At 39.7% G+C, this 25,999-nt stretch overlaps 1 protein-coding gene across 4 annotated transcripts in view; it reads left to right on the top strand.

Moving 5' to 3' along the window:
* Positions 1 to 25,999, top strand: part of dst (dystonin) — a 98,116-nt gene that overhangs the window by 19,549 nt on the left and 52,568 nt on the right. For 2 of the 4 annotated variants that reach the window (XM_040138358.1, XM_040138360.1), the window contains exons 4-33: positions 1,412 to 1,489; positions 2,703 to 2,795; positions 10,732 to 10,898; positions 11,142 to 11,254; positions 11,437 to 11,543; positions 11,642 to 11,761; positions 12,116 to 12,211; positions 12,322 to 12,449; positions 13,917 to 14,010; positions 14,118 to 14,272; positions 14,362 to 14,818; positions 14,919 to 15,047; positions 15,238 to 15,315; positions 15,431 to 15,592; positions 15,910 to 16,014; positions 16,216 to 16,311; positions 16,394 to 16,519; positions 16,608 to 16,760; positions 16,858 to 17,012; positions 17,152 to 17,278; positions 17,444 to 17,627; positions 18,254 to 18,411; positions 18,504 to 18,682; positions 18,766 to 18,904; positions 18,992 to 19,185; positions 19,299 to 19,461; positions 19,547 to 19,630; positions 19,745 to 19,852; positions 19,950 to 20,048; positions 24,133 to 24,279. In XM_040138358.1, coding sequence (XP_039994292.1) covers positions 1,412 to 1,489; positions 2,703 to 2,795; positions 10,732 to 10,898; positions 11,142 to 11,254; positions 11,437 to 11,543; positions 11,642 to 11,761; positions 12,116 to 12,211; positions 12,322 to 12,449; positions 13,917 to 14,010; positions 14,118 to 14,272; positions 14,362 to 14,818; positions 14,919 to 15,047; positions 15,238 to 15,315; positions 15,431 to 15,592; positions 15,910 to 16,014; positions 16,216 to 16,311; positions 16,394 to 16,519; positions 16,608 to 16,760; positions 16,858 to 17,012; positions 17,152 to 17,278; positions 17,444 to 17,627; positions 18,254 to 18,411; positions 18,504 to 18,682; positions 18,766 to 18,904; positions 18,992 to 19,185; positions 19,299 to 19,461; positions 19,547 to 19,630; positions 19,745 to 19,852; positions 19,950 to 20,048; positions 24,133 to 24,279 — 4,194 coding nt within the window. Of the gene's footprint in view, positions 1 to 113; positions 213 to 1,411; positions 1,490 to 2,702; positions 2,796 to 10,731; positions 10,899 to 11,141; positions 11,255 to 11,436; positions 11,544 to 11,641; positions 11,762 to 12,115; positions 12,212 to 12,321; positions 12,450 to 13,916; positions 14,011 to 14,117; positions 14,273 to 14,361; positions 14,819 to 14,918; positions 15,048 to 15,237; positions 15,316 to 15,430; positions 15,593 to 15,909; positions 16,015 to 16,215; positions 16,312 to 16,393; positions 16,520 to 16,607; positions 16,761 to 16,857; positions 17,013 to 17,151; positions 17,279 to 17,443; positions 17,628 to 18,253; positions 18,412 to 18,503; positions 18,683 to 18,765; positions 18,905 to 18,991; positions 19,186 to 19,298; positions 19,462 to 19,546; positions 19,631 to 19,744; positions 19,853 to 19,949; positions 20,049 to 24,132; positions 24,280 to 25,999 lie in introns of all 4 variants that reach the window. The other 2 variants (XM_040138357.1, XM_040138356.1) reach the window with 2 other exon arrangements.

The raw sequence follows: 25,999 nt of genomic DNA, 5'->3' as shown, positions 1-25,999 counted from the left end.
GTCTTCTGTTCTCCCCTCTTTGATCGTTTTCTGCCCATTGTCTAACTTCCTTTGATTTGGCCGCTGTGTGTGTGTCCATGTCCTCCTTTCTTCCCCTATGTGTTCCCTATAAGCCAAGGGAGCGTGATTTTCTGAAGACATTGCGGTTGGTGAGTGGGACAGAAGCATGTGCAGTTGAGCAGCATGGAGACACAGTGGATGATGATAAGGGGGTACGTGTGGCTCACCCCCTCCACCCCCTTGTAACAAGCTAATTCAGAGCGTGCTGTGGCCAGCTAACAGAAGTGTAGAAACAATCCCACAATCCCACTGTATGATTTGTCTCTTTGTAGTCTCACATATTTGCTTTAGCAGATATTGTAGTTCTTCTATAGACTTATAGAGTATTTTTCCTTTTTTCCAATTTGTTAAATTTGTGATTTCTGTGGAAGATTATGTTCCATAATGCCACTTCTTTTGATCAGGAAATAATGTCAGAATCTTTGTTTACATGACCAGATGATAATGACGATGCAGAGAAATGTGTACATGATCCAAAGACCCAGGCAGTTTCCTGCTCATATTTTCTTATGGCGCTTTTTGAGATTTGGCATACTGACCTTGCAAAGGCATCAAAAAGATGCAATAAATAATAAAGGAAATTTTTTGTATCCATTTCACTAGCTTTGTGCATCATTGAGCCATACAATCAAAGCTCTCCAAACCTATGACAGCATCGGTACATTTTTCATCTGCTGCTTTTGAGTATTTTGCTGCTTTTAAGCCTCAAGATGGCTTCATAAGTGAATGCGATTCACTGAATGAAAGAAATGGGTTTATTAAATGTTGCTTTGTTACTGAGATGAGTAGGATTTGTCATCATCTTCCTACTATCAGCATAGAGATACGGCTGAATGCAGCACAAGTCTTTTGCTGCTGCTGCATCCTGGCTTGAGTGCATTTTCCATTTCATTACCTCATGGTGTGGCCACTGACTGTCCACATGCATTTGCCACAACAGATCATATAATGTAACATTTTACTAATCTTTACAGCACAGAGAACTGAATTTAAATGTATTTTAATTGCACCTTTGGCTATCAGAGTGGGTTATCGAGAGGGTTAGGTTACTTAATCAGTTATGACATGTTCAGAACAAATTTGTATAGATGGAAATGGTGGAAAATGCTCTAGGATGGTACATTTTGTGTACAGTATGCACCGATTTTGAGTGAAATTGCAGGAATGGCCAGTCTTGTTGTGGGTAGAGTTTTTCTGTGTGTTCTTTTAAGTCTTTACCTCACCAGATCAGTGGGTAAGAACCTAGATGCATGTCCTGTGTCCTCTATGCTACTAATCATTTTTACAATTTGTCCTCTGATATTGAGAAGAACCTGATTACATGGCTCCTCTTCCCTCTTTGTGTCCACAGCCTCGGGAGAGAGGGAGGATGCGCTTCCACAGACTCCAGAATGTACAAATAGCACTGGACTATTTAAAGAGGCGGCAGGTAAGAATCAGTCCAAGTTTATTCTAAAAGTGCTGTCACACTTTTGATTAAGGACCCAAACAAATTTGAGCAAACATTTTCATAAACCTTTGAAAGCTTAGGCTGCTGCATTAAAATACTGGAAATCAGCCTGCTGTCAGACTTGAGACAAAATCCATCATACAGTGATGTAACTGAAAAAAAATCATTTTTCTACCATGGATTTTTCTTCATGGATTCATAGCAGTGCCCAGCTGAAGGTCCACACTTGGACACAGAATATTGAATTATATAATAGGTTACAGCTGAAGAGTATACATAATGTGTGCAGCTACATTGTATTTTGAAGGTTTCATCGTATTGTTACAGATTTGTTCACTTGGAACAGTCTCACTCAATGGTGGTTACTTACAGATACTGCCTGTTCTCCAACACAATTTTTTTTCCCCACGCATTTTTAGCACTCAGTTCATTCGCCACTAATAGTAATAGCAGCATTTAAGGAGCGCTGACTACAAATCCCATCAGTGGGGTTTTCAAAAAGCTTTGATTGCCCTCCCCTCCCCCACCACAGTCAGGATGTGATGAGGAACACAGTCTGGCTGAGCCGTAGCCAGATGTGACGTAAGGCTTGAGACAAAGGATTCAAAGATGGTCACAAATGAGTCGTTCTATTGTTTTAGCTACAGTACATACCAAATACATCCACGCGTCCTCTGTAGAAAGACGTAACTGTTTCAAATTCCTAGATGTACCCCTGCAGCTGATTGATCACAGTTATTAAAGATGATCAGGCTGACACTGGAGCAAGAGATGAATCATCTCTTTATTAAACCAGGACTGTGTTCAGACTGTACTTTCTGTGTCAGGTTTTATGTGAAGAATGTCATCAAATACGCATCATTTTTCACTCTGATGTGTGGTACATAAAACAGTTCTGGCAGGTTTATAACATTTAACGTTCAGGCTCTCTCAGTCACCTCAGTCCCACACTGTGAGTACGCTAACAGTGTTCTGTCACATAATATAATGACTATTGTGCCATCTTGTGGTGCTTGTTAAACGAGAGGCATATGAGGCAACATGGGGACAGTTACGTTAACATTCATATTTATTGTTGAATACACTGCACAAATATAATGGTAAATACCATAATTTAGAACTGAAGAGCAGGTCTTGCACATATAGAGATATAAATATATGCATGTATTAATCATGTGTTTCCTGTCATCAGGTCAAACTTGTAAATATCAGGAATGACGACATCACAGATGGTAACCCAAAGCTGACCCTGGGATTGATCTGGACCATAATTCTGCACTTTCAGGTCAGTGCTGTCATATAATGGTTTGGAAATTCTTATTACAGCCAAGTAATTAAGATGATCTATTACCCAGATAATGGATTATTACTTACTTTTATTTATTTGTATTACATGTATCTGATTAGGTCACTCTCATGATGGCTGTTAATTTTAAACTTTTGTCAACCTCTGCATCCTATACACTTCTGATCTGTTAGATATTTTAAAGCAGAAGATTTTAGGGGTTTAAATCTATTTGAAGGCAACCAAAAAACGTCCTTGTTGCCTGTTGACTTACATGATAGCCTGCTTTAAAATGAGTTAACACCCATAAAATAGATGTTTCTACTTTTGACCACAAGGTGTCGAAGCTGTGCATCATACATCATGTCAGGTGTGTCTGTGCTTGTTTGTCTTACTCCTTGGAGATTATAGTGAAATATCTGACGTCAGTTTACCTGTCTTACTTAATATTTGATTCAGCTTGAGTTTTACCTTGACAAGTTAAAGGTAGCTCATAGTAGCTGAAATGTTTCGTTATTCAAAAGAGAAAAGTATTGTACTCTGTAATTCATTATTTCCCAAAGCCTACTTAGTCTACAGTTTTTCTTTTTTTACGGGACAAAAAGCTTTGCAGTTTGGATAATTGTGATGTTTTCAAGATGTTTTTTGTGTTCTTCGCTAAGTTTATTTTTCCCTGAATGGTGTCAAGAATATTCTCTCTGTGAATAGTAATCATTTTCTTGCTGGAATGACACAAATCATGTCAAGTGAGTTGGTCTGTGTGTACATGCCAGGTGTATCCAGGTGTCCACCGGATTTGAGTATCTACAAAAAATCTAATAGCACACAAACATTTCATACTTTAAACTACTTCTCATTTACACTCCTATTTTCTATCTCTCTCTCTGACAGTCCTGCGTTGGCTTTTTCATATCTTTGGTGCATGCCAAGTGACTCAGTTGTGGGTTAGTAAAAGGAATATTCCAATTACAGGTCTGATTGAGACGAGAATGAGTTAGTATATTATTTTAAAACAAGCATGCATTTATCTGACCAATGCTCTCAGTAAATAAATTGGGGGGTGGGTAGTTAATATAATTTTACATGGACTCGAACATGCTGACAGGTAGCGTCGGTGATGATGCCAACACCTGCTGCTGTCAGTTTCAAACAAGCCCTTGAGCAGTTGACGCAGCAGTGATGGGTCTGTTTCCCCTTGATTTTGGAAAGGTAGCAGGGCACTTCAGGAGAAAATGTTGAGCTTCAGTCACAGTATACACCTTTGGCGTTATTATATAAGCATGGCTCACATCAGATTGACATGTATGAACCAAACGCTCTTTTTATATTATATTATATATTTTTATACGACTGGCTTTGCCTAAAGTATCAGGATCAGTTCTTGTCCAAACGACAGGGTTTGTTTTTGGCACTTACTGTATGTGCTTCTGTTATTTCCACTGGCTGATTTTTAAATATTTACTTATATAAAGTGATATTACTGACAGGGTATGTGTATTGTTCCTCATAGCTGGTTTACTGTTTCACTTTTGAAGTTTTGAATTTCATACAGTATCCATTGTTTGATCATGCCTGTACAGATAAGAAGTTGATTTCATTACACAAAGCTGGCATTATTTTATTATTCACACTTGAGAATGGTGTATTTTTACAGTGTGCTCTCTGTACTGTGTCATGTTTATTTTAGTATAGGTGGTGACAGTGCACTGCTGTCAGGTGTGTCTGTGCTTGTTTGTCTCTTTGTTTTGCCCTCATTGTCTGTCACTGTCTCTGTGTGTGATGTCTCTTGTTCTGTCACTTATTTAACACAAACACATATTCATGATTCAGTCATGTCATTCATTCATTTTTATTATAACATTGTCATTAAAAAAAACTGTAACAACTAAGGCTGTAAATCATATTGTATGCTTTAAGCCAACATTTTACTGAAATATAACATGTACAAACAAAATCTAATATTGCAAATTATACCAGTATTTGATAGTTTGAACATAAGCTGTCCCTAAATAGAAGCTGAAGTTTAAACTGTGTTGGCTGTCAGGTGACATTGACCTTCAGGGAAACTTCATTGACGTTCAAATATTGGAAGCTCACGGTGACAGTTATTTTTAGTTGAGCTGTGTGGTGACATTATGTTCACTCTTTCACTTGCTACTTATTTCCCTTTTCCCCCTGTAATAAAAGTACCGATAGATTCCTCTGCAGTGGGCTAGTGCCGCACTTTGTCAGTCACTGTTATGTTATAATTGTTGTAATGGTTTTTATACGGTGAATCACTTCCTGGTCAGAGCATTTGCCCCCTTGTGAACTGCGGTGGTGGTGATTTGTTCAGATAATAGTGTTTGTTTAAACCATTGGACTTAAGCCCCACCTCTAGCTCAGCCATTGTATGTAGCTTGATTAATAGACAAAGTGAAAGCACTTTGTTGTCCAGCTTGGATTTGCCTCTGCTTCTGCTGCTCTGGTTGACCCACGCTGTTCTGTTTTTCAAAGCCCTTCTGACTGGCTGGGACTCTGTCTGGTTCATGCAGCCAAACTTGCTGAGCCAAAATTTCTCACAGCATAATAGATGGCCATCAGCATGGCATCCTCTTGCAGTTTGAAACTTGTCCTCCCTTCACCCCTCATCACAGACACAAACATTAGGAAACCTAAGAAGTGGCTGTGACGTGCATGTGTAGTGTATAGTTAAAGCAGACTAGCCAGCCCTAAACAGGTCTGTCCACAAGTCTTTTTCATTCTTGCTCAGCTGAGGGCTGTGAGCACGTGGGCCATGTCTGCGTGTGCTTTTATGGCGTATGTGCTGGATTAGCAAAGCCAGAGAAATGTTTCAAAGGTCAGAAAGGATTCCAGTGTCAGAGGAGAGATCCAAGAGAGAGCGAGTGGGCAAGAATGAAATGCAGTGACATAGAGAGAGAGAGTGGCTAACCAGTTCTCAGCTATGAGTCTCTGAGCGTCAACAAAAGGAAAGAGCCAACTCTACTCTGAGTGAAGCGAAGGTTTATGTCTGGCTGCCGGGCTGTATTGTGTGCTCATTGCACAGCGTGAAAATGGCTTTCTGTCAGTGGGATAGTGGCTCTTCAGATCAAGTGGACATCACTGGATACTTTTCCTGAATTCAGCTTTGACACTATCCATGGATAAGAGACTGTATGACTGTCAGCAATGGGAAACATCTGTGGCTGTGTTCGAGGCCCTAAAGAGGAATGCTATGTTGACCCCAAGAAAGCTCCACTGACGCCTGAATCTAAAGGGCACAAAGGTCGCCGCTATTTTCAAAGGAAGAAGAGGAAATCAGAGGACTTTCAGCCTGCTGGATCTCTCAGGAATCCTGGAAGTGAAGCCATTATAAGTGGGGCCATCTCGGACAGTGCAGAGCTTCAGAACAGCAAACACGGGAGCAGAGAGGAGAAACAAGAATTGCTGGATAAACCATCAGAGGTGGAGAAACATCTATTCAGGCAAGGTAGCATCAGCAAAAGTGTCTATGTTGGAGAGGTACCAGCTTTAATCCTCAGAGATCCTTGTAATCAAACTCTTGCCAAGAGGTTGGGAAGGTCTTCTCCAGAGCTGACAGAAGGAGATAGAAGCAGGTCAACTGTAGAAGAAAAGCTTCGTTGTATTAACACAACATCCAGAGGTGTCTCAGCTAAGGATGGTCTGCTCGTGAAGAAGCTGCTACGGCGCCAGTTAAGGAGAGCTGTTAGCTTTGGAGCAGTGGAGCACATGCTACGGACTGTGAGGGGTAATGACAGACTTGGGAGTGAAGAAACATTTGCCAAGATTATATGGGGCTCTCAAGCACACAGGAGGAGGAGACAGAGGGCCTACACCTGCTCTGGTTACGTAACACATCTTCCAGCTCCTGCCAAACGTATTTCCACCCAACACGAGGTAAACTGATAACATGTCATTTATAGCCATTACTGGTGTGATTCATGATAGAATAATAAGGGGTTTGATTGAGGTTAAATGCAATTTGAACATTGCAAGGGTGGAGTTTAAATCATTCTAGTAAAGCACTTCAGTGAATATATATCAGTTTGAAAAACTAATTTACTCATTACCTAATTTTATACCCTATCAGCATGGTCCATGGTTTGTAGAGCTGAACATTACATCATCATTGTGGTGTTTTCTTTCTGTACTCACAGCCATTCTTTTACACACAATAACTCAAAAATCACACATTATAGACTGTATTTACACCACAGGCATCACAAGTAGGATTTTGGCTGCATAATCAGATTTACCTGAAACTAGTGTTAAAATATTTATGCTGCTCATCTGTATTTAAGTACAGGGACAACAAGTTGAAAGAGGAATAGGAACCAAATAAATTTGACCTATATCCGTATGTATAATGGAAAAGTGATTATTTTTGGTGGAAAATAAGCTGTTTTTGTTTTTCTTAAGTGATCATAAATGACAAAATAGGTGAGTTACATCCAGACAGTATTTTGTTTGTTAAGTTTAGCCCAAAGATCTGGACCCATGGGAAGAGATGAAAGGAGTAGTGCTGCCTCCCTCTCACACATATACAGCATAAGAAAAAAACAGTTACTTATGTTTAAGAGCTTACTGTAAGATCTGGCAATCGATTTTGGAATGATAGCAGCCAGTTTTATTGGTCAAGCTTTGGTTTTGTTGAATACATTCACAACACAAATGGTTTGTATTAATTATCTTTATTAGTGATCTAACTAGAATAGATTGTTATGTTTGATATTATAGTGTATGTGTCCTTTATATTTTTTACACTAATGGCTGCCAGACTTTTTATGAAAATCGGCACATTATAAAATCTGCTGATGATACAACGAATGTCAGTCTTTTACGGGAGCAGGAACGGAATCATGGGGCTATAGTCAAAGACTTTGTATCATGGTGCCAACAATCATTTTCTCATCTTTATTTTAACAAAATAAAGGACATGGTTGTGGATTTCAGGAAATCTCTCACTTGTTATACAACGCTCTGAAATCATCCTGGTTGGTAATTAGAAATATCCTGGGGTGGCTATTGACAGCAAACTTTGTTTTGAATTTCATGTCAATTTTGTTTGTACAAAGTATAACAGCGCAATGATGGCTCTGTTTTATCGCAGTCTTATTGAATCTGTTTTATCTTTTTTTATTGTGGTGTGGTATGGAAACCTCAGCCTGTCCAGTAGAGACAGACTCAACATTTTTGTCTAAGGGGCAGGTTCAGCTCTTTGACTTCTATACTAGGCACATTTGTAGGAAGGTTGAGGCTATCCTGGCTTGTCTAGTCCATCCCTTGTTCAGGAAGTCTTAGTTACTGCCAGAGTTGTTATTTTAGGATTCCAGCTGGATGGACTAAAAGGACTAAATCAACCTTGTGTCTGTGGCTGTAGGCCACAGGCTTTAGAGTTGTAGAATCTGGATAGTCTAGTGTGTTTGTTTAAATGTTGTCTGAGCTGTGAGTTGTAGAGCTGCAGAGATTAGTTGATTAATGGATTAGTAGTTAGAAAGAAAATTAATTACCAATTATTTTCATAATCGATTAATCAGTTCTGGCAAACCATTTGACGATTCAGCAAGGGAAAGCAGGGCTTTGCTCAGGCTGTGTTCAACGGGGGAGGAGAACTGCTGAGCGGTGGAAAGAGCACTTTGAGGAACCCCTGAACCTGACCAACACGTCCTCTGTGGAGGAGGCAGAGTCTGAAGACTCAGGGGAAGCCTCACCCATATCCCTGGCAGAGGTAACTGAGGTAGTCAAGAAGCTCCTTAGCGGCAAGGTGCTGGGTATAGACGAGATACTCCCTGAGATGCTGAGGGTCGGGAAATTGTTGGGCTGTCTTCAGTGTTGCGTGGAGGTCAGGAACAGTATCTGTAGAGTGGCAGACCAGTGGGTGGTTCCAATTTTCAAAAAGGGGTACCGGAGGGTGTGCTCCAATTATCGGGGTATCACACTGCTCAGCCTCCCTTGGTAAGTTTATTCCAGGGTTGCTGGAAAGGAGGCTCAGACCAATTGTCAAACCTCAGATTCAGGAGGAGCAATGTGGATTCCGTCCTGGCTGTGGAAAAGTGGACCAGCTTACAACCGTGTCCCCTGGTGGACTCTGTGAGGGGTACTGCAGGAGTATGGGGTACTGGGGCAACGGCTACAGGCCATCCGGTTCTTGTATAACCAAAGTGAGAGCTGTGTCTGTATTCTTAACGTTTAACATGTTTTCAGTGGGTGTTGGACTCCACCAAGGTAGCCCCTTGTATCTGATCCTGTTTGTGATATTCATGGACAGGATCTAAAGGTGCAGCCAGGGTGAGGAGAGTGTCTGGTTTGGGAACCTCTTTATTGCGTCTCCACTGTTTGCAGATGATGTGGTTCTGTTGGCTGCATTAGACCGTGACCTTCAGCGCACACTAGGGCGGTTTGCAGCCGAGTGTGAGGAGTGAATTTGAGTCTGAGGCAATGGTTCTCTGCCGGAAAATGGTGGACTGCTCCCTCTGGGTTGGGGGTGAGTTGCTGCCCCAAGCGAAGGAGTTTAAGTATCCTGGGATCTTAATCACGAGTGGTGATAAAATGGAGTGTGAGATGGACAGGCGGATTGGTCTGGTGTCAGTAGTAATGCAGACGACCTGACCATTGTGGTGAAGAGGAAGCTGAGCCGGAAGGCAAAGCTCTGGATTTACCAGTCTACATTCTAACCCTCACCTATGGTCAGGAGCTCTGAGTTGTGGCTGAAAGAATGAGGTTGTGGAAACAAGTAGCGGAAATGAGTTTCCTTCATAAGGTGCCTGGGCTAAGCCTTAGAGATAGGTTGAGGAGCTGGGACATCTGGAGGGAGCTCGAAGTAGAGCTGCTGCTCCTCTGCATCGAAAGGAGCCAGTTGAGGAGGTTTGGACATCTGATTAAGGTGCCTCCTGAGTGCCTTCCTTTGGAGGTTTTCCGGGTATGTCGAAATGGGAAAAGACCCTGGGATAGACCCAAAACTTGCTGAAAGGGATAACATATCCCATCTTGCCTGGGAACACCTCCGGATCCCCCAGGAGGATCCTGAAAACTTGCTGGGGAGAGGGACGTCTGGAAAACCCTGCTGAGACTGCTGTCACCGTGTTGTATGCATGACTGTTATTGCTTTTCTGTTTTTCACCGTTGTTTTTATGATGGCCATCTTGTAAAAACTGTTCTCTGTTTCTTTGCTTCTTGGTTTTTGTTCAAAACATGCCGTGAAGGAAAATTTTTTGTGATATGGAAAATAGAAAAAAACGTTTCAAGATGTCATGGCAAACAGTATTATTTCTGGTCGTTTGAAATGTTTATTACAGCAAAATAAAGTTTACAAAGGCTTGACTCAATATCACTGAATGTGTGTCTTGTTAAGATGTCATAAATGTGCTTAAAACCTGTTGTGCCAGAAATACTGTGGAACACATCCTGTTTTATGTGGCACTGTTTATTTTATGTTATCATACTCTTCATCTGTTTTGTATGCTGTAAAGCTATTAGGTTATTTATTACAAAGCTCTATCTTGAACTTCTACTTCTAGCCTGCTGACATTTTCCTTGTTTAAAGTATGAACAGAGCTGTTCGTGAGCTAGATAATGATCCTCTGATTCTTGTCAATTATGAAATAAAATACATTTATATTTCATTATTTACAGGAAAATCTTCTTCGTACAATAATTACTAACTTTGTGAGTCTTTGCTGAGTCACTTCAACACAGTAGTTTTTGTTACAGCTGTAATTTGAGGTGTTGTTACATTTTGCTGATATTGTTACCACTCCTATATATCTTGTGTCTTATAAAATAGACAGTATCAGTAAAGGTAAAGTCTTACTGTCACAGAGTAGTTCATCACAGGTTTGTGGGTTAGATTTTCTGTGTCCCTGAACCAAGCTCCCTTAAATGCACATTTAATGTCAGTGCATTTTGAAACATCTTTTTCTTTTTGTCTTTGTGACAGATTTCGGAGATCCACGTGACAGGGGAGTCCGAGGACATGACAGCCAAGGAGAGGCTGCTGCTCTGGTCCAAACAGATAACAGACGGCTATGTAGGCGTACGATGTGAAAACTTCACAACCTCCTGGAGGGATGGGAGGCTATTTAACGCCCTCATTCATAAATACAGGTAAAATAACACACAAGAAACTTAAGAAACATTTTTTGCGTAACAGTAGAGCATTTGCTGTTTAATTGGATGGAATAAAAATGTTGGTGTCATTGGCATTATATCCTGATTTTAATTTTATTCTTTCAGATCTAATAGCTTGCTTTTCCAGTGTTGTATCTTGTCGGTATTGATTTAGTTGGATTGTCTTGTCATACTTAGCTTAAAAGTCTCTTTTCCTCTCTCTGCTTCTTTCTGTTGCAGGCCAGACCTGGTTGACATGAGCCGTGTGTCAACACAGACCAACCGATCAAATTTAGAGCAAGCGTTTTGTGTAGCTGAACAGCTGGGGGTGGCCAGACTGCTGGACCCCGAGGGTGAGGCCCATACACACTGTCCTGTTTGATTTGGGCTCCGAAAACACTGTGAAACCCTTGTAACACTGTTGTGCTCTAAATCATGTGGAGTGAAGCTTGGATTTTGGCTTGAGGAATAATTCCTCTGAGTACAGCTCCTGCGTTGCATGTGTGACCTTTCGGTTTTTATCTTCCTTCATCAGATGTAGATGTTCAGTCTCCTGACGAAAAATCAGTCATCACATATGTCTCAACACTGTACGATGCCTTCCCCAAAGTACCTGATGGTGTTGATGGAATCAATCCTAATGTAAGTCGATGGCATTGGTCCACCAGTATCGCCCCCCCCAATCTGAGTGAAAATGGAGAAAACTGTTTTATTGCTGATGATCCTTTTGATCTGAACAGGATGTGGATATCAAATGGGTGGAATACCAGAACATGATCAAATACCTCAGCCAGTGGATCAAACACAATGTGGCCATAATGTCAGACAGATCATTCCCCAACAACCCTGTGGAACTCAAGGTATTGTACTACAACAAATAAACGTCATTTTGCATATTTGCTTTTATTTTACCTTGCATATATTGAACGTAAGCTGTCTCATTTTGCAGAGTGCTTTTATAATCGGCATATAATGTCTGAAAGGTGAAGGATAATTGCCTGCTTCAAATAGCCGACGTGTATCTGCTGTAACTGAGACTTAAAATGATATTGATGGATATGAGAGAGCAGCAACATCCATTTGCTGCAAGACTTCATTAGCTTATAACAGTGAAGGCACTTTCTGCAGTTGATTTAAAGACAATTAGAGAGTATGGACACATATTTAGAGTAGAAAAACTACATTTTTAGTGTAATCTCTGCTTTCTTTTACAGGCACTTTATACACAGTATCTGCAGTTTAAAGAACATGAAATCCCAGTGAAAGAGAATGAGAAGACAAAAATCAAAAATCTCTACAAAATGCTTGAGGTATGCTAATGCAAAACAGCAGAGCACGTTGCTTTAATTTCACATGGCAACATTTGTGGTGTTACACATTGTGATGATAATGCAATCTGTGTTTGTGGTGAATCTGGTAGATGTGGATCGAGTTTGGACGTATACACTTACCCCAGGGTCATCACCCCAATGATGTGGAGAAGGAATGGGGTAAATTAATTGTTGCCATGTTGGAAAGAGAGAAGAGCCTGAGGCCTGAGGTGGAAAGGTATGCAGGGAAACTAAGCATATTAACACTTGACCTGACCCATCATTATTGGATTGAGAGTCTAATATTCATTGTCTTTTTAACCTAATATTATGGGTTACGTGTCTGCAAAAAGTCACTATTTAACAAACACTACATAAGGGATGTAGCTGGTGTTTAACATGACAAAATGTGTGTGTTTGAGGCCATACACTGGGATCTAAACCATGTAATATTTGGATAGTACTACTTTTCTCAGTGAAAGGTATATAGATAAAGGAGCAAAGGTACTACATGAGTCAGCATGACGTTTTCTGAAGCCTGTGTATACGGTGTCATGTTGCAAGCTCAATAATGTCTCTACTGAAACCAGAAGCTGAAGGTTAGTGCTGTATGTCAGAGTGTGATTTTCCTTATTAAAGTAGATATCCCCTTTCTGAACCGTTGCACTCTATGATATGGTTTATATCAAAATATTTATGAGGTGTTGTACACAGTATTTCTGGGAGGTGCTTTTATGTACTGCAGATCAGGAACAAAATCACATTTGACCATCATGATTACTAGTAACTAGTTACTTTAAAAAGGGACAAGCTTGAAAATGTTAACAACATAAATAGGTGCATTTTATGTCGTAGCGTGCTTGAGTCAAGATGTTTTCTGATATTTTATAGGTTGACCACTTTCTTATGGCAGGCTCTGTCGAGTTTTTGAACTCTATCTGGTGTTCTGTGTCCATCAGTGTTTTTTTTGCAGAGAATATTTTATTTCTATGGAAACTCAAATGTCATCTTATGGATTTGGAAATTTTCTGATAACAGTAGTTTAGACAAGTTTACGTCTCCAGTCCTTTCTTCAAAACACATTATATTTACAGCATTAATGATGGGTGTGGTGACTGGCTGAAACAACAATTACAGCAGTTTCGCAAAGCTTTATACAGTCTCAGTTCTTATGAAGGTGTACCGTCTCAACCTGCTGTTTCATTTTATCCCCTAAGGGCAACATATTATTTCAGGGTGGGATTCATTTTATACACTCCTCACCTGGCTGTGACACTATAAATATGAGGAAGTTGAAAGTCGTTCCATCAGTTGGGTCTACGAATCTTGCAGTCAAACTGTAAAGGTTAAGTTGAGGCTGGGATCCTTTACAGATGGATGGTTAGGATGAGATACAGCGATTGTCTGAGTGGTGGGAAATGGCAATAGCTGTTTACCATGTGGGAGAAGATGGTCTGTTTGAGCAGGATGTCATCTGTTAGCAACAGCAGCTTCACCAGCTTTGGCTCCAGTGACACTGTCCTCACTGAACCTTAACAGATTAACAGCTCAGTCTTTCCTAATAACAACATTGCCTATGGATCCAGGTGGGGTTACAGTGTGCACGCTTGGCTTTTGTAAAGCTTTTTTTGTTTTTATTGAAGTGATAACATATGAAGTATCTTAATCAGCATCATCATTTGTTTTATCTTTTTTTTTTTTTTAGGCTTGAGATGTTACAGCAGATTGCCAACAGGGTCCAGCGGGACTGTGTTAACGGAGAGGACAAGCTGGCGTTGGCACAAACAGCCCTACAGTCTGTAAGTTCTGTGCAAGCAATGTTTGACTTCATATAAGTTATGACAAAATAGTACTAAGTGTAGATTCTTTGTCCTGAGTTTTCAGTCTCTTTTTTTCCTCTGCTAAGGATGCAAAACGTCTTGAGTCTGGAATTCAGTTCCTCCATGAAGCTGAGATAGCTGGCTACTTGTTAGAATGTGAGAATATCCTCAGACAACAGGTGGTGGACATCCAAATTCTCCTGGATGGGAAATTCCCCTTTGCGGATCAACTAGTCCAAAGGTACAAAGTAGATCCCCGTTCAAAAATGACAGACTGAATTTTTCGCATACATTAAGACAACTCATATGGTTGTTCCTTTTTCAATACAGGGTATCAAAACTCCGGGATGACCTTCTAACCCTGAGAGCTGAGTGTTCTTCTGTGTACAGCAAAGGCCGAACCCTGACAACAGAACAAACCAAAATGATGATCTCTGGCATCACCCAAAGCCTGAACTCTGGCTTCTCCCAGAACCTCAGCACAAACCTGACACCAGCCCTTACTCCTGCACTCACCCCAGGGGGGCTAGGTACCCCTGGGTCCACATTCACCTCTAGCCTTACACCGTGCCTGACCCCGTCCTTGACCCCTGCCTTGCAGCCTGCTTCAGTCCAGAGCTACATGGGGAGTGGTGGCAGCATGGACCCAGGCAGCCTCATGCAGTTGAAACACATGCAGATCCGCAAGCCCTTACCGAAATCCTCACTGGCAGACTCCAATATGACAGAAGAGGAGGTCAACATGAAGTATGTTCAGGAACTCCTGAACTGGGTGGAAGAGATCCAGGTGAGCAGTCATCATCAGTTTGTTTATAATATACTGTAGCTATAATTGTACGCACTTAAAATAAGATACTGAGTATCTGTTTTTTCTGTTCTGCTTGAAGGTGCAGCTGGACCGTTCCGAGTGGGGATCTGATTTGCCAAGTGTGGAAATGCATTTAGAGAACCACAAGAGTGTACATAGAGCCATTGAAGAATTTCAGATGAGTCTTAAAGATGCCAAACTGAGTGAAGTAAGGATTCCAGAGTTTCTCTCCGTCTTGTGATCTTAGCGGAAACATCAACAATAATAATAATAATTATAACATATTCTGTAGCCTAAATGATAGTCTGAATGATGCTTTAGTTGCTCCGCTCTCTGAATTAAATCTTCGCTCCTGCATAGGAAACTAAAAGAAATAAAAAATGTTTTTCCTTTCTCAGATTCAGATGACCATTCCCCTGAAGCTAACTTATTCAGACAAACTGAACAAACTAGAAAAGCAGTATGAAAGCCTATTAGTAAGTTATCTTTTGAGCTCAACATTCATAATCTAAAATCTGCGCTGTTATGTAAAAGCTTTAATTATATATGTGTAATTTGTAGTCTGAATATATGGACGCCTGTTCATTTCAGAGCTGTTCAAGGGAGCGGCAAAGCCACCTGGAAAACCTGCACGACTTTGTGTCACAGGCAACTCAAGAGCTCATCTGGCTGAATGAGAAGGAGGAAGAGGAGGTTGCCTTTGACTGGAGTGATCGCAACAGCAACATCTCCAAGAAAAGAGACTACCATGCAGTAAGTCATTTACTATTTTTTTGTTGTTAAAACAGTCTTTTAATTAACTATAGTCTGTGAAATTATCCATGCAGACAGAATAACAAGGACTTGTTCAGACAGTTGTTTTGGTTGTAGAGGCTTGGCTACGTTACAGCTGCATTCATTTAAGAAAACAATCATGTCATTGAAGGGATTTGTCTATGCATTGTTGCCTGAATGATTAGCTTCATACGCAGCAGTGTAAGGCAGGATATGAGATTGTGTGAGAGGATGGAGTGACTGGTCCCTTGCCACGGCTGGATGTCAGAGATACTCAGCTTAATGTCTTTGTATAGGACCTGATGAGGGAGCTGGATGAAAAGGAGGAAGCGATCAAGTCGGTGCAGGACAAGGCAGAACGCCTTATGCTCAAGAACCACCCAGCCAAGCTAACTATTGAAGTAAGCCCTTTTTTTGTCTCTTTATTTTCAGCTCTGCGATCAGTGTGACAACTAGATTCCAAATTTTGGACTAGCAGTAGTGTCTCAATCTTGCAGCTGCCACAATGATTAAAAGACTGTGAAGTGCTGTTTCAGCTTGTAATTTTCCAGCTACTACACCTGGATATTGTGTGTCTTATTTCTGTGTTGGTTCTCCTCCAGGCATACAGAGCTGCCATGCAGACGCAGTGGAGCTGGATTTTACAGCTCTGCTCATGTGTCGAACAGCATCTCAAGGAGAATGCTGTTTATTTTGAGGTGAGGTGCTGCTTATCTTTTAGTTAATGCAGAAATGCATTTATTAGACACAGCTAATTTCTCATTCTTTTCTCCTGTGCAGTTTTTCAGTGATGCCAAAGAGTCCATGGACTACCTTAAGAGCCTGCAAGATAGCATTCAAAGGAAATACAGCTGTGATCAAACAAGCAGCCTACACAGACTGGAAGACCTCATTCAGGAGTCCATGGTAAACTCATAGAGAGAAATCAAATGTGCATGGATGTGAAGGTAAGTAAAGGAAGGAAACACATTGTAATGGTGCTGTGTGTTCCCAGGATGAGAAAGAGCAGCTCCTTCAGTACCGCAGCACTGTAGCTGGTTTAGTGGGCAGGGCCAAAAATATTGTGCAGCTCAGACCCAGGAACCCTGAAAGCCCTGTGAGATCCTCCATCCCTGTAAAAGCCATCTGTGATTATCGTCAAATAGAGGTACAGTTTTCTGTGCCATATTAAACCACATTTAATTTCAGTGTATTTCAAAGTTTCCTAAAAAACCTATGCTGTGTCTATATCACAACTCTTTCAGATTACTATTTATAAAGATGATGAGTGTGTATTGGCCAATAACTCTCACCGGGCTAAGTGGAAAGTCATCAACCCAGCAGGGAATGAGGCCATGGTGCCCTCTGTTTGTTTCACCGTGCCTCCACCCAACAAAGAGGCTGTTGATATGGCAACGAGGTGAGATTCTAGGATTCATTCTGTGTCTTGAATTTCCGACACTGCACTTACACTAAAAGTAAAGTAAACTCATGAGTTCAAATGCCACTGACCAGACTTTGTTGGGATACATTATTAATGCCTCTTGTTTTTCCTGCAGAACTGAGCAGTTATACCAGAATGTCCTGGCACTGTGGCACCACTCCCACATCAACATGAAGAGTGTGGTGTCTTGGCATTATCTAACGGCTGATATACGAGCCATCCGCAACTGGAATGTGGCCTCAGTATGTTTGACTTATTTTGTTTTCCTTTTAAGACTCTTCTCAATCACCCACTTTTCAAAGTGATGATCATTTATTATCATCAGACTCCTTTTTGATGAGTATTCCAAGAAAAATACAAATGCGTGTTTGTCCTTTTTCCACTTTAATTTTCTCTAACTAATCCAGATAAAGACCATGTTGCCAGGTGAGCATCAGCAGGTCTTGACCAACCTGCAGTCCCACTTCGACGAGTTCCTGGAAGACAGCGAGGATTCTGAGGTGTTCACAGTGGCAGACTGCGCCCAGCTAGAGAGAGACGTCGCGGCCTGCAAGGAATACTACCAGGAATTGCTCATATCTGCTGAGAGAGGCAAGGCTCAGATTCCCCCCCCCTGTCCCTCCCAACAAGGAGCTGCTGGTGTATATTGAACACATGGCTGCTAGGGAAACACATGGCTGCTTAAGCCTTTTAAGCCTTCAGTCAAAGCCTTTTAGAATTATGCCTTTTTTTTTTTTTTAAATACTGGGATGTTTTTAATATGTGGTTATGGGTTTTAAATAGGGTGGAATATCTGGAGAAAGTAATACAGAATACTTTTAATGATAGGTTGTGATTTTACATAGATCTGTGTAGATAAAGATGGACACATTCATTTACATATACCCCCCCTCCCCTTTTCTAAAACAAACGTTCTCATTTTATTAAAGCCATTTTCCTATTTTTTGTATATCACCACCTTAGCATTGTAGAAATTGCTATTGATTTAGTCTCATTGCAACATGTCTTACTTGGCTGTATGCAGTGGAGATGCTGCCACCTAGGGGTGTAACCTGTTACTGTCAGTTAATGTGCGAGTCTATAATATATGCAGGATTTACATTCCTTTTGTTTTATCATGTGTAATCGGCTATCAAATATTTGTGATTTGCAGATGGAGGTAGACTTTTACATTGGCATTTTTCAGCGTTCTTACTAATTATATTTTTCTGGAACAGAGGAACGCGAGGAGTCGGTGTACAATAATTACATCTCAGAAATACGCAACTTCCGCATGCATCTGGAGGCCCATGAAGAACACCTGATCAGGCAAATCCGCACACCACTTGAGAGGGACGACCTGGAGCAGAGTCTCCAGCGCATCAAGGAGCATGAGGTACACATCTGGGTATCAATAATCGTTTATCACCTTTAAGAATTTACTGGTGTCGTTATTTTAATCATCATTTTCTACACGGCACTTTCCAGAGGAAAACGGCAGAGCTGAATAAATTGAAGGAGGATCTTGATGTCATGAAGGAGAAGTGTGAGCTGTTCCTCAGACAGGCTGCAGGTTCTCCGTCCATACCAACGCTTTCGTCTGAACTTACCGTCCTCCTTCAGAGCATGAGCCAAGTGCACTCCATGTCTTCCATTTATATGGACAAGTAAGACATTCCCTTCATTGTCCCAAAGTAATTACACTGGGATTTCGTAGCTGTATTGAAGACATGTTCCTTTTGTTTCGCAGACTGAAAACGGTGAGCTTAGTGGTGAAGCACAGCCAGAGTGCAGAGGCACTAGTTAAAGTCTACGAATCCAAACTCTATGAGGAAGATGCCATGAACTCTGATGTCAAGTCCATAGAGAATGTCATTTCAACACTTAAGGTAATACACTATTTGGATAAAAAATTTCACCAACATCTGCGAAGTTTTTGGTCCTTTTCGAGTGATCATTTCTCCTTCTGATTATAGCAATGGCGAACAGAGATTGATGAGAGGCAAGAGGTGTTCCATGACATGGAGGATGAGCTGCAGAAAGCACGAGTGATCAGTGACCATATGTTTAAGGCCCACAATGAGCGTGACTTTGACCTCGACTGGCACAAGGAGAAAGCTGATCAGCTGAGTGAAAGATGGCAGAACATTCACTCCCAGATTGATAGCAGGTTAGTGTTTTTTTTTGAGGGTTTTTTTGCGCTGTAAAAATAAAATTACAACATTTGTCTGCAAGTATTAAAAGCGTAAGTATTTTTCATTGAGGTTATCCATTAATTCTCAGGCTTCGGGACCTGGATGGTATCAACAAATCTCTGGAACACTACAGAGACTCTTACAGTAGTCTTGATGAATGGGTTAGAGAAATGGAAGCAGCCCAACTAAAGGCTCAAGAAAACAAACCTGATGATAGCAAGGCATTGGCTGAGCTGTTAAACAAACAGAAGGTAGAACAAGATTGAATTTCCTCACACTGACATAAAGACAGTATAGTTTTATAAATATACATTTAAAATTTTCTTTGTTTTTCAGGTCCTTGTTGCTGAAATTGAACAAAAACAGAGCAGAATTGATGAGTGTCAGAAGTACTCAGAGCAGTACTCATCTGCCATTAAGGTAAACTAATTTATTTCAACTCGTTGAATTTTAAAATTATTATTTAGACCACTTCAGCCTGCAGACCCTGCAGGGATATGTAGGATTGTTTTGTGATTATTGTGATTTTTTTAGGATTATGAACTCCAGCTGATGACCTTCAGAGCAATGGTTGACTCCCAACACAAATCTCCTCTCAAGAAACGGAGGATGCAGAGCTCTTCTGATACCATTCAGCAGGAGGTAGATCTTTGATTTAGCTTTGGTAGGACAGGATTTGTGCCCTATGTACAGTAAATGCTTAATGACAGACTTGTTTTTACTGTTTCATTTTATACAGTTCATGGATCTCCGAACCCGCTACACTGCTCTTGTGACTCTCATGACGCAGTATGTGAAGTTTGCCAGTGAAACACTGAAGAGAACTGAAGACGAAGAGGTGAGAGATTCATACTTTCTGCATTCACAGTTGCTTATGCAGCACATTTTAGAATTTTGGGGCTTGTGGCTGCTTAAACTTACAATGCCAATTTAGCTTTGCCTTCTACACCCACGGTATTTTACCCCTCTTGACTTCTTGACTTCCTCTGAGGGTGCATCTCTGAATATATATGGTCAGCTCATCATGAGTGAAGATAATGTGCCTCATTGCACGAAAGAAGCAAAGAAAATGCAGAAAATCGGTGAATGTCTACACATAGAGTAACTCCTTAGTGCTGGTGGTGGAGTTGCTGGGATGGGAAACCATTTTTATTCTTTGAAAGAAAAGCTTTCTCATGTTGACCTTTCTGTGGAAAAATACAGCCTCTCCAGGAGTTTGTCTAGTATTTTGTGATTAATGGTACTGAGACATATTCTCACACTGGTTTGCTGAAAACCTGACTGTTACAAGTTTGAGGTCAGAGGGAAAGGATGAAGTTATCAAATTAGTAAAAAGTGCTATTAAAATAATTTTAAATACATTGAAGTGCCTGTTGTTAAATGTAGTGAATGTTAACATTTTCAAACCTCCACAGTGTTTCTAGCTTACTAAAGCATCATGCAGAAATTTCACATTCCTGGAGAGATTACTATATTTTGTATCAGCACTCTTGTAAGTAAAATATTCATGCAATTCCTTTTATAATTTCTAATTGAATATGAAGCACTGGATGACTTATTTTTTTGTATTCTAGAACAGAAAAGCTTTTGAATGAGTAGAGAATGCCAAAAGGACAGAGAGCATGGAACTCCAAAAAGCTGCAGGGGAAATAAAGATTAGTCAACTTAAACAACGGATCTACAAACAGAAGGCTTTGCTGGCTGAAAAACAAGCCCAGCTGGAAAAGTTGGAAGGAGAAGTAGAGACACAATGGAAGACAATAGACGATCTAAACTTTCAGAAATCACAGCTTGAGCATGACGTTCATAACCATGGCACGAAATTAGAGATAGCAGTTAAAGACAAAGATGCCTGTGAACAGGAGTTAAGTCACACAAAACGTTTAATTTCACAGCCAGAGGTCAAGGGGTCATTGGCTAAGAGGAAACTAGAAGATATCTTAAAGAAAACAAATAATGGCCAAGATCTTAAGAAACAGAGCCCCAAACTTCAGAGAAAAATAAACCTGGAGGAATGTACTGAGGAAGAGTTGCAAAGTCAAGTCCAGGCTAAAGCAAATTATATGACTCAGCATCCTTTGGCGTTTGACAGTCAGTTGACAATCAACAGTTAGCGTGAGTCATGTGCTGTTAGAGAAAATGAAAGCATGATGGTGGATGTCTTGCAGCAGAAACTAGAGGAACTAGTCTTGGTCCAGAAAAGAGCAGAAATGGCTGAGGAGAAGGCACACATTTATAAAAAGCGCCTGGATGACAGCAATAACAGAGTGAAGAAAATTCAGAATGACATGGAAACTGAGAGAATCAACATGAGGCAAAAATCGGATGAGCTCCAGCAGGAAACACTGAACATGAACAAATCCATGAATGAACTACAAGAGGAAATCAGATCTCTCCAAAGAGCAAAGTCCTCACTGGAACAAAACACTTTCTTCCAAAGTACAGAAGTTGACGGCCTTGAAGAGCAGATGAAGATCACTCAAGGAGAAGTGCATAAGAGAAGCTCCATGGAGCAGGAGAATATTTACAAGATAACTTAGAAGAAGAGGTAGCTTCAAAGCAGGCAAAAATAGATGAGCTGAGGTTTAAATGCAATGAGCTGAAAAGGATGAATGTCTCATCTGACAGTGACATAAGAGGTCTTCAGATCCCAATGGAGTCATTGAAAAAAGAGAGATCACTTGCTGAACAAAAGATAAAGTGGTTAGACTGGATAAAGAGCTGGAAACAGCAACTTCAAACAGCTAAGGAGGAAAATGCTTTAATGAACCGATCTGAGCAGGCGTCCCGACTCAAATGTAAAAACCTTGAAGCAGAACTTTTAAAAAAAATGAATGAGTTGCTTCTCAACTGCAAAAGAAGGTAGATCAGTTAAAACAGATAAATACAGAGATGGAAAAGAATATGAGGAATTTAAGAGCTAAACTTGATCAGGTGATGGTCGACATTGACAGCGAGGATCAGCAAATTAAAATCTTTAAGTCGCAGGTGGAGGGCACCAAATCACAGGTCAGAATTATTGAGGAGGAACTATAAAAGAAATCCCAGACCTCCCATGAGCTTCAAATTAAACTACAAGGTTACAGTGAGGAGGTATGTAAAATGACTGAACTGGAGGAGAAAATTAAAACACTCAATTCAGATATTGCCAATTATGAGAAAGAAATAACAACCCTGAAAACAGAGTGGAACTCAGTGATTGCTAAAAAGAATTTAGTAAATCAACAAGTCCACAGGCAAAATGCTGAAATTAACATGATACTAAAGGAAAAAATTGCAGAACTGGAAAAAAAATTTGCTGAGAGTCAAAAACATCTCAATAAAATCAAGGCATTAGAAGACAAGCTTTTCAAACATAAGCACAGTATTAAAAGGTTAACCAGCAGCTCAGAGAAAATAACAGAAAATCTAAAGCAGGAAATATACGCTCTTCAGAGCAATAAGAAAGCAACAGAAAGGAGAGAAGAGAACTTGAATGTTAAAGTTTCAGAGTTAAGCTCTGCCCTGCCACGGAGTAAAGATGAATTGGCTAAAGAGAGCAAAGAAAGACAAGTCACAGGATCAAAAATATTGCAGCTGGAAAGTGAGCTTCAGAAAAATAAAGTGTCTATCAAAGAAGTATTTTATAGTTTTGACAAATCCAGATCAAATCTAAAACCTGAGAATACAATCCTTAAGAGGGAGAAAGCTGAGGCACTACACAAAAGCATCTCATTGCAATCTGAAGTAAGAACACTGAAAGAAAACCTGCAACGTGCCCAAACAGAAGCTGAGCAAAAGCAAAGAGAAAACTCTCTCCTTCAGCTGAGGTCCCAGCAGATGGAAGAATAACTGGAGAAATGCAAGAACATTCTAACTGAAATAGTTTACTGCTGTCTGAAACACAAATGATCACAAGAGGTCAAAGAAATGTGTAACAAGTATTTCAAACAAGGCATCACACAGATAAAAACAGTGTATCAAACAACAATGGATGGTTATGGAGGATGTTAACAGCCTAATTGCTGGTCTCTGGGACATCATTCGGAGGAAGAGGCTTTCAGTTATTCAGGGTTTTCAAGAGGGCTTTACTGATAGAACTACTGCCTTAAGGCTGATGGAGGACCAGGCCCGCACTGGAGGTATTTGCGACCCCTCCTCAGGGGAGAAAGTTACAGTCTCAGAGGCTCTCAAAAGAGGTCTTGTAGTTGAGCCACTGAATCGGCAGCTCCAACAGTTTGAGCAGGCATTTAATGGCATTGTTAACCCCAAGACTGCAAAGACTTTGTCTATTTCCCAGGCTGTTCAGGATAACCTCTTCCCAAAGGATGCCGGTTTTCGCTGTATCGAGTTCCAACTCCTGACTGGAGGATTGATAAATCCCGACACTCATGATAGAGTCTCGCTTGGGGAAGTCATTCAGAGTGACCATGTTGACAAAGTAACTGCCTGTACTCAAAGATGAGAAGTTCCACACCAAAAGCCTCACTTGTCCAAAGACCAGGAGAAGAATCACATTCAGAGAGGCACTTTAAAGAAGCCTGTGTGACTGCCATACGGGTTACGCTTACTAGAGGTTACAGATGTTCTTGGTTTTGGAGCCAAATCAACATTGCATTATGTTTGGGCGTATAAGCAATACAAATTTGTAAATATATGGTTGTCCATAGCATAAAATCAAATCTGCAAATAGGATTTTCTTTGGTTTTGTGTTTGGCAATGAAGTTACGTTGACTTTTCTGTTGAATGCTATTTTATGGTTTACGCACATACTTTAAAACCATGTTTGATGCAATTGACAATGATTCTTGAGTTTTGGCGTTTTGAGTCTGATTATAAATGTAGTTTGGCAATGCCCCTCCCTTTTAGGATTCCCACTTTGAGGTTTTTTTTTTTGTAACAAAGAAACAATCTTGTTGAAAATCCACCTGTTTTCGTTGCAGAGATCTGTTGATGAGGAGAAGAGAGAGCACGGTGATAAAGTTAACAAACTTTTGCACTGGATGTCCAATGTGAAACAGACCCTGAACAATGATGGGAATGCTCTGAAAGATAGCAATGCCAACACAGATGCTTCTAATAAACCCCAGGTAAACAATTTGTATCGTTTTTGGTGTTCCTCGTGTGTCCTATTTGTTTTTTCTGCCACACATTTGTTGTACCTTAGAGAACACTTTGGTTTAATGGTGAGGAGTATTTTTCTAATCCAAATGATATCACAGCCTTTTGCTCTCACAGTGTATCATTTCTAATAAATAGACACTCTACATTCTGATTCATGTAATATGTATATTAAATATATTTTACACTATACAGCAGGTAGTGGTTGTAATTACTTTATTATATCCCCTGTTTACTTGGCTCACAAATGCATGGTTAATGTTTTGAATTTTGTAATTTATTTGATTATTTCAATCACTTCCAATTGATTAAATAGAACCAAATGAAGAAGTTGCACAAACACTAATATTTCAGAACAACCTCACTGACTCATAAATTATATTAGCCCCACAGGTTATGGAAATATTAAAATACAGTTCAGATTTTTGGCCCTGTGTGTCTAAGGAAACATACAGTGTACATACAGTATACTTACGGTCCAAAGCTGACGTTATTCAATTGAAATTTCAAAAAGATTGGAATTTCCATAATTTGTACAGGATATAACCATAACACTTCAATTATGATAGGATAGAATATTGCTGAGAAGCAGTTTGGTGATCTTGAAGGAATGGGTTTTCAATGCTAGTTTGTAATATTCAATCTATCCAATGTAATACAATAGAAAAGAGGATAGATTAATGCATCAAAGGAGTTCACAAATCTTTACAAATGTACTATGGTCAATTGCCAAAAAGGTAACATTAGAGCACGGGCATATTTTACATATTGCTCTTTATGTTAAGGTTGGTTTGCATCTCTGTGGCCAGTGTATGAATTATAATCAAAGACTAAAATTTAGCTACATTTTCTATATATTAAATAGTTTAAAAGTATTTATCTATTAAACCATCTAGCCATCTATTCAATACATTTATGTAATCAATATTGTGCTGTCATCTGGACCATCTGCATTGGACATTTAATTTTTCTTTTCACAAATATTACAAACAGTTACAACATTACACAGTTAAAATATTTTAGTGTAAATAAAATTGCTATAATTTCTGTGTTAATATTGTTGTTGTTATTATGAATAATAATTTAACAACAACAGTAATAATAAAAAACAATGTATATTATTGTTATGATTACTAATAATAATAACAATTAGTAGATTATGCTTTTAGTAGACAAAAAAAAATCGTCAGTAAGGTTTATTTGGGCAGCAATTGTGGAATTTGGAATTGAATTTAATATTTTTTAATTTATTATTATGTACACAAGAATATAAACAGAATACCAAAGCAACAATTACAATACAATTACTATTGTAATAATGATAGCTTTGAACTTCCTATTTTATTTAATTTAATTTTGTTTTGTTAAATTATGAAGCCATTTCTACCATTGTGTTTCTGAACAAACTAAAAGTGTTTGTAATGTTCTCTCCCTTCATTTTAGGGATTGAAAAAATATTTAGGCTAATTACAGTCAAATACAACAATAAATACAGATCATGGCCTCGAAATTTCGAATTTTAAGTTTGAAAAAGTTCATATTTCTTACACAGCTGTTCCATTGGATTGCATTAATTTGTGCAGGGGTAAATATTTGACCACGTGATTTGAGTATACAGTCTGTCCTATTCAATAATCGATACATTTCTTATAAAAATGAATCAATTGAAAAATGTGATTCAATCTTTAA

The sequence above is a fragment of the Xiphias gladius genome, chromosome 11 (genome assembly GCF_016859285.1).
Source record: "Xiphias gladius isolate SHS-SW01 ecotype Sanya breed wild chromosome 11, ASM1685928v1, whole genome shotgun sequence".
Lineage (NCBI taxonomy): Eukaryota > Metazoa > Chordata > Actinopteri > Istiophoriformes > Xiphiidae > Xiphias > Xiphias gladius.
Note: the sequence above shows the minus strand (reverse complement) of the source record. Positions and strands in the feature narration are given on the sequence as shown.